The sequence below is a fragment of the Populus alba genome, chromosome 18 (genome assembly GCF_005239225.2).
Source record: "Populus alba chromosome 18, ASM523922v2, whole genome shotgun sequence".
Taxonomy (NCBI): domain Eukaryota; kingdom Viridiplantae; phylum Streptophyta; class Magnoliopsida; order Malpighiales; family Salicaceae; genus Populus; species Populus alba.
The window spans coordinates 9,131,007-9,139,531 of NC_133301.1; the positions used below are offsets into that span (position 1 = coordinate 9,131,007).

Sequence of the window (8,525 nt, forward strand, 5' to 3'; positions counted from 1 at the left end):
TGTGATTTTTTCACTTTCCTTTCTTTGGGGTGATTCCAAGCTCGGATTAATCAAGTTAATATTGATAGACTCAAGGTTTTTTTTTCCCAGTATTATTTATTTAACTCTTTTTTTTTCTGTCTTTTTTTTATCTAATTTTTTTTTTAACTCAATCTCATTTAACATATAATAAGTTACTCAAGTTAATTCGGATTTACTTAATATTTTTTTAAATCAAGAGTTTTGTAGGTTTTTTATAATATGATTCCAACTTCATATTTCATATGGCAAATTAATTAAATTATCAATCGTTGATTCTGATTCTGATTACTTGAACATCAATATCTGATCCGATCATGAGACACCTATCCAGCAGTACATCAAAAAGAGAACAGCTTCAGAGTTCAAATGTATATTACAGTTTCCTCTCTCAACTGAAGAGAACAAGACAATAGATGGAAGCTTGACATGTGTATGAACTTATAGTACATAAAACGAGATCTTAATTAAAAATATATATTACTGAAAAAGAGCTGTGCTCCTTCGTATTTTTCAGGCCTCTGTGAGTATGGTAGAAAAGGGACCAAAACGTTACGCATCAATCATGAGGATGGAGAATTCCAGAGCTCAGCATTTTTTACCCTTGAGACACTCTCCAGCACTTCAAAGGGAATTATGTCTCCAATAACAACTACCATCTTGCTTTCCAGGTCTACTTTGTATGAGCTCACTCCTGTGCAACAAGAGAGAGGCAATGAAATAAACTCAAGATTTACTCCAGTTCTGCTGTGTCTGTCATGGCATATATAGGGAAAATTCAACTCACCTGTTGCTTATAAGGGTACTGGTAGAGGTATTTTGTTATAAAATAATTTTTTAGCAATTAAAATAGGGATTATGAAGACAATCCAAAAGAAATAACGAAGCAGAAAATATGGAAAAAATGTATATATTATTAAACCAACTTTTGTGAATTAAAAGACTATCTAAACCACAATCTTGACTGGATCTTACTTTCAAGCAGGTCATTCAAGTTGCTATTAATGTATTTATAAGAAATTAATTGTTATTTTTTAGGATTTGAGTCTTTCCTGTTGTTAGACAGCTTAATCTGCAAGTCGGTGATTAGAAATCATATCCTTGCAGAAGAGCTGGTCCTGAAATAATTATTTGACGTACCTTCCATCTTTGAAACATGTTTCTCAACTTTCCTTGCACAGCCATTGCAGTGCATGGACACCCTTAGCACTACCATCTGCATCATCCATGGGACAAAGCTAGTTAATATATATGTCACCAAGCTATTTATCTACTGTTCTTAATTGAAGCCAGTGTGAAGTTTTTTTTTTTTTTTCCTTCTTCTGATGTATAAAAAAGGAAACGTGAACACGGTAGAGATCAACGAGATAGGAACTTAGTTAATTACCTTGGGCTTCAGTTGAAAGGCCAATGTTTGGTTATCAGCAACAACATCTTTCAACCTCATCAACCTGCCCTTGTCACTAGGTATCAACGGTTTTTTCTCAAAGTCATCGTCTTGACAATCCAATGAATTGATGCAGAAACAAGAGCAACTTGAGCCTGGAGTAGCAAAACAAAGGCAGTCCAACACCTTGCCAAGACTGAGCTTGCCCATGTCTGCCAAAGCTTCTCCTCTACAAAAAATAAATATAAAGTACGTAATCTGACCCACCCTATTCACGCAGGCCACGGCATACCCACATGACCATCTACTGAGACTCTGAAAGACAATCCGTGGCAAACTAGCTAGCTAATGTGCATTTGACATTAAGATAAAAAGATAAAGAAAAGAAAAAAATGGAAATAAAGAGAGAAGAGGAGACAGAGGTAAGTTTTTATTGGAGAGGCCAAAAGCTGAATATAGAAGTGTTGAAGATGACAATAACCTATTTTTCGTAGAGATCAATGGTAAGCAAAGCAAAATCCAGCAATGGATTCAATATATAATCCAAGAAAGGCACTCTCGTAGTTCTAATTACTCAGCCAGCTAGATTTTACGATCATGTGATGCACCATAAGACAGGACAACCCTAGATTCTAAAAGGGGTTTGAGAGGAGCGAATTTCATGTGAGATTAGCAAAGGAGCACAAAAGAGAGTAGACAGGTCTTTTGCACAGTTCCAGAGAAGAAAGAAGAAACCCAACATACAAAAAGGAAGTGAAGAGGCCTCGTTCATATGACCAAGAGCTGTAGAAAGTAGTAAACAATGGTCACAGGCACCAAGACTGGAAGTAGATGTGTATATCAACATCAAATTAATTTCTTTATCATGCATGGTCATAAGTAAAATATACATTATTTTAAAGATAAAATAAACAAGAGATCAAGACTCGAGAGTTTACAATATATGTACCACTCGAATTTTCATGAATAACTCTGATTGCATGAATTACGCGATTAGACTTTATATACTATGAGTAATTGTTGCATTTATTTTGGTCAATGTTCCCAAACACTTATTATAAATAATTTATATCGAGATTGATGAAGGAAATTAATCTCTACATGCTTAATGTTTGACAATATATATAGCTCTTTAACTCGGCCGATAGGCTTTAGCTCGAGGGGCCGGAGCAGTCAATATTTCTCCTCCTAATGGTGCGCATAGAGTATTATTTCCAAGACACGAACAAGAGTCGAAGCTGTTGACACCTTGTCTTGGCCTCCCGACAGCCGGCTGTGAATTATTGGTGCCCATGAGCTCAGAATGGTACTGTGGAATTATTGGATGATAGAAAAATGTTTCTGCTGGATAGATCATTGGGGCATACGCTCTACAGGTTCGTCCATGTGATGTTGGGTGATTTTAATAAAGGAGGCTAGTTTTGAAAGAGATTCGACTGAGTTCATACTGGGCACGTGTTGATCACGTGACCTTTGCAATCAAGGAAAAGGATGGCCTAACCAAGAGCTTCATGGGGGAGCTTTCGAGAAAAGCATGAAGATCCCAGCGAAAATGGAGAAGGCGTGTCCCTAGTGTGGCTGGATCAGGGCCCCTCAATGGTGTCCTTGGCGTCTAACTGTAGTGGCCACATCACGGTGTAGTAGTGCAGATAGCATTAGATTCCCTATTTCTGTATATTTTAGGATGATGATGAGCACTATCGTCTTTAGTCCTCTTGTCTTGACAGGGGAAACTGATCACTTAGTTGTTATTCTAGAAGATAAAGACAACAGCCTCTACTTTCAGTCTCAATTATCTACTTGCATGATTAACTTTCTTTCCCAACCATTCATAGATAAATATATCATGAATTTATCTCTATGAGCTATGCTATCTAATGCAAAAGGTCAAAAACTAAAGAAGACTCCAAGAAATCAAAATATACTAATTATAAAGGCTAACACTCAACATTCAAATGTTGATATTTCTAAATCATTATAATGGGATCATGTCCCTCGATAGAATTAATTAATGCATCTTATCATCAATATTATTCTATATATATAGATTTGATATAAGTAATCAATGATCATTCATAAATATATCGAGATTCCTCCAAAAGGTTGCGGAAGATGAATTATTGTAATGTAATTCAGGGTTTTCTTAATTACACTATCTAATCCGAGAATTATTAGTGCGGACAATATTAGATGTCCATGTATAAGGTATAAGAATGAAAAGGAGAATATCTCACCAACTCACACAACAAGGTGCGACACATAAGTTTTGTTAATTTGAATTACGTGCCTTGCATGTCTGGTTATGACTTTATTTATACTGACTCTAGACTGAAATAAACCCTAATGAACTTCTTATGTGGAATTATATGAGGCTCACTTATAATTAACCCCAAATATAACCTAAAAAATAAAGAAATAAGAATAAAATAAAGTATGATATTGTTGCCACATATAATAGAGAAAATAAAAGCTAAATAATCTGATTTCCTTAGTTTATAAGCTGTTATAGGTGAACAACCTTCCATACATATATAGAGCGTGTTTGGCAGTGTGGTAGCGGTTGCTTTTCAAATAGCTTTTCGTGCCGAAAAGCATGCAAATGATGTTTTTTCATTTTTTAAAAATCATTTTTGACATCAGCACATCAAAACGATCCAGAAAGTACAACCGTCACTCAATTTTAGCAAAAAAAAAAAATTTGAATTTTTACAAAACGCCGGTTTGGCAGCAATGCCAAACGGGCTCATAGAATAATTGCAGCCACTATAAGTCCCTTGTAGACTAGGAGAAAATCTGATTTGATTTGGATTCCTTTGTTGTCGCCTCTTTAATTCCTTAATTAACTTGTATTTCCTTGCATAACTTGGACAAATAATAAAGCCAATTCTCCTTCTATTGCTGATTTAATTACTTTCCTTGCTTATTTAGTAGAATAAATTGCCGACTTTCTATCCTTGTAACATTAGAAAAAAAAAAAAAAAAAAGCCTAGCAAGACTGTTACGGGGTTGGACACATCAACCTTTTGATCCACACAAATTAAGCTCTTCTTGGTCTTGGATTAGATGAATTAGAGGTTGTCCTTCATGTTCCCCAGGCATCCCAAGCTTGTCTAGGTCCACCTGCTATATATGTTCTGTACAAGCCCATTCAATGTCTCCTTAAGCTTTTTTGCCCTAGTTCTTGTAATTAGCCCACTTGGCACTTCCAATAGGTATTTGGCATGATTAAGCTCTATGTTGGGTTGATTCTCATTAGAGAGGATTTCAAACCTTTATACATATCGGAAGCTGTGTGGGTGGAATATATTCAAGATGTGATGTCTAATCATTTCCAAATCAAGTTCTTGTTTTTCATAGAAACATATGATAATGTTTATAGTATAACTGCATGGATAATGTATTGATGATTTTTATTATTTTTATTATTATTATTTCTATCTATATTATCAATCCATCCTTTTCTCTTGTAGCAAATAAACATAAACATGATTAGGTTAAAAGATCATGTATGCCTTGTCTAGTTTAGTTAAGAACACCATCTCTCTTCTTAACCAATGTGTATAAGACCAATAACAAGACCATAACTGATTCTTAGGAAATGTTTAGGGCTATATTGTTTTAACCCTATCATGAACATGATTTTATCTTTAAAAATTATCTATCATTTAGTGTGCGCCTACTTGTAAATTAAAATTTGTTATTAGAATTGATCATGATAGGTATCTTCTTTCCTATTCTCACTTTGCCTTTTCTATTTTCCATAGCATGCCAAATTGTTAATTCACCCCATTGTTGCTTGCATTTCATTAGCATGACTTCTAGCTTGAATATCCTTGTCTCCCCCATTATAATAGTATAGGAAATGTTTTCTAATTGAATCTTAATCCTTACGGTAAGATATAATCATTGCCAAGACATGTTTTTTTTTTGTTTTTTATAAAAATGAATGTCTTTACCATTTTTTTATATAGTTTTTCAATCAACAATTGGTTTATTTTATACATGGTTAAAATGAGGGAAATACATGTATAAAAAAGGCATCATAGAAAAAATAAAAAAGTTAATTATTCACAAATGGCTTTTTTTGTCGAGTCTTGTTTTTTAAAGGACAAACATTGATTTTTTTTAGTGGATTATTCAATTGGTTTTCTTTTCTAATGGAGTGATATTGATCCTTTTTATGAAAATAACTAATTCGTTGTCTCCTTTTCTAAGGGTTTGATGTCAAAATTTTCATGAAAGGCTTTCTTAATGAGTCGTTGTTTTCTATGCGACTAACATGAAGTTTTTTGAAAGTGGCCTAATTAACGAGTCTTCTTTCTAATGGCATGAAAATAAATAGATTTAGTAGAAATTACATGTTAAATGTAACCTTTCTATTAAAAGGATACAACAAGGGTGACATTGATCTTCCTTTAGGCATAATTAATTCTTTATCTGAATCTTTAGAACCAATGTTTTTTTTTTTTTTTTTTTAAGATTCCTAGTTTTCTTTAATTACTAAGTGATAAATCTAATTTGATTGCCATGTATTTTTTTAGCATTTATCATATTCGCACCATTTAATTTTATATACAACATTTATTTTATTTTTATGATTGCATATGCATACATTTTATTTTTCTAAGTGTTCACTCGCTTTACTAAAACCCAATAAAAAACTTTGGACCTAAGCTCATCCCTTTTAGGATTAGATATTGAGATTCAGGTGGCAAGTGTGACTTAGTTCCATCAATGTTCACTTGGACTCCATCTTATATTGGAACTCACCTTATGCAATGGGATATCATAAAGTCTCTCTTATGGTTATGTTATATAATATTAAGAGATCAAATTACCCCCACTTATAATTCAAATAATCTAGGAATCTAAAAAAATCTTTAAGAACAAATGGCCCAAACCCAAAACCTTATGAGCCAAATCCTATCAATTAGGATTTACTCTTTTATAGTATATAAATAAATAACATGTCATATCATACATAACTTTTATTCTATCAATCCTTAAAGAAAGTGTGAGATATTGGGACACGTCACTATTAAGGATTTTCAAAGCAAATGAGATTCAATGACATTCCTCTTTATTTTTACCTGTCATTAGACTATTGGAATTTGCTATCCTTACATGATAAAATCAATTTTCAAAACAATATTGGTATATAATGCATTTGCTCGAGATCAAGTAGAACACTCTTGCTTTCAAGCTATGATAGGGTTAAAGCACAAGTGTTTCACCTTTGATATAAGATATAATAGATATAACTCCCACCATCTAGAAATATGACTCCATACTAAGCTTTCCAAAATAAAAAATGGTGTATTTTTACACATCAAGGAAGCAAGCCCCGTCTAATTATGCTTAGATCCCTAAGATAGACCAAAAGATGATGGAAAAGCAAATGACCATGCCAAGTGTTAGTCAGGGATGGTTCTGTAATGCTTTAGAGGCTATATTCAAAAAGTGGCTCCACAAAGAAGAAAATAAGTCCCGTTTAAGGATTTTAGGAATGGGTATCTATAGCTTGATTTTGTTCATGTCAATAAAGGAAATGATTAATTTCAAGGCTATAAACGTATTAAAAAATGTTTGAGGGAATTAAGAATGAATACCAAGGAGTAATGTTGTTAAAATCACGAGTTTATTTGTAAAATTATATGATTTTACAAATCAACATAGATTTATCGTGCAAAACTGTTTGGAAAAATAAAAAATAAGTAATATTGGATTAAAATCACTTTGAATCGTTAAAATCAGATAGAATCAATGAAAATCATGATTTTAAACTGTGTTTACGAGTTCAATAGAAATATATATACTGACATTTGTCTAACCTTCTCTCATCTGCTCCCTTACAATCTCTTTTTTTTCCCATCACCGACAACATCCTTTTAAACAACCACCATAAGATCCAAACAACTTCAACCCTCTACAGGACATACGGGTACTAATTAATTATTGTAAGATCCAAACAACTTCAACCCTCTACTGGAGATATGGGTACTAATTAATTACTTTAGGTAAAAGCCATGAGGATTTCCCCTGTTTTAGGGTCAATCTGAGTACCTATACTTAGCACTCCTCTAGATCCATAAGTAGATGTTGAGGCCAATTCTTGTTAGGTGGAAATCAACCGGAGGTGTGTACATAGTTAGTCATCTTTTTATTATAAAACTTTGAAATGACAGTGCTGTCGAGTAAAGTTTTTATAAAAATTGTCCTTGCATGCATCCTTTAAACCTTTAACTTGAAAGGTGTCTTGAGTAATTAATAGGTTCGTGATTTTAGCATATTTTAATTTTAAATAAATAACTTGTTCATAAAATAGGGATTGTGTTCCTGTAATACATTTTGTGGGTTTTGTATAAGCAACTTTGATTATTAACTTTTATTCTCTCCCTACTTTATAGCTTTTTACAAAAACAAAACCATTGTTTGCGATCCATCATATTTGCCTAAATATCCCTCGACAAAGAGATCGATGCAAAACTACGGGATGAAAAAGCTCGCAGGTATTTTCTTAGAGTAGAGATCAATTTATGTGTGTTGTTGTGAAGGAATTATTTCTAAAATATGCTTTAGGCATTAAGGAGTCTTCAAGCTTCAAGATGCTAATAAGAACTCTGCTTTTAAAAATATGTTTCTAAAACACTTAGTTATATGTTTTTCACTTTGATCATGTTAAATATTGTGGAGTGAGTCAAGTCTTAAATGAGAATTACTTCCGTCCTTGCATTAAACTTGTCAATTGGATTGCAATTTTATTGCCCTTGATGACAAATGATATGGTGTATTTTGTTCATTTTGATATATAAAAATTCAGCATGAAATATGTATGAATTTTTATTTAAATCATGTATTTTAAAGTTCTTAAAACCTTGAACTATAGATAATGATTTTATAATCCATTTTTACAATCTAAATTTATAATATAATACATTTTCTATGTCATGTCAAAAATATGTTTTTGATAACCTTGTCTAAGAGTTGTGCAAGTAGTTGTTTCATTGATGGGGGCTCGATGTTGTATAAGCTACTACTTTAATATAGTTCTGCGATAATTAGGGTTTGAACGGTTCATACCCTAGACCACTAGGCTAACAAAAATTTATAAGGACTTGAA

The 8,525-nt window shown here is 32.8% G+C and overlaps 1 protein-coding gene across 2 annotated transcripts; it reads right to left on the reverse strand.

Annotated features, from left to right (window-relative positions):
- Positions 1-271: 271 nt before the first annotated feature.
- LOC118054136 (protein SODIUM POTASSIUM ROOT DEFECTIVE 2) lies at positions 272-2,275 on the reverse strand. 2 transcript variants are annotated; one of them, XM_035065591.2, is made up of 4 exons: positions 1,887-2,275; positions 1,406-1,634; positions 1,159-1,234; positions 272-712 (listed from the first exon to the last, which is right to left on the reverse strand). In XM_035065591.2, the coding sequence occupies exons 2-4, from the start codon at positions 1,613-1,615 to the stop codon at positions 582-584; spliced, it is 417 nt and encodes a 138-aa protein (XP_034921482.1). In that variant the 5' UTR covers positions 1,616-1,634; positions 1,887-2,275; the 3' UTR covers positions 272-581. The 2 variants fall into 2 exon arrangements, with proteins under 2 accessions (XP_034921482.1, XP_034921481.1); XM_035065590.2 differs by having other exon boundaries at positions 1,406-2,268.
- Between the last annotated feature and the right edge of the window lie 6,250 nt (positions 2,276-8,525).

Coding starts and splice junctions, on each gene's coding strand:
- LOC118054136 (XM_035065591.2), bottom strand. CDS start 1,615: ATGGGCAAGCTCAGTCTTGGCAAGGTGTTGGACTGCCTTTGTTTTGCT. Junction 1,235..1,405: donor CCTTTCAACTGAAGCCCAAG/GTAATTAACTAA, acceptor TGGATGATGCAG/ATGGTAGTGCTAAGGGTGTC. Junction 713..1,158: donor ACATGTTTCAAAGATGGAAG/GTACGTCAAATA, acceptor CTTGTTGCACAG/GAGTGAGCTCATACAAAGTA.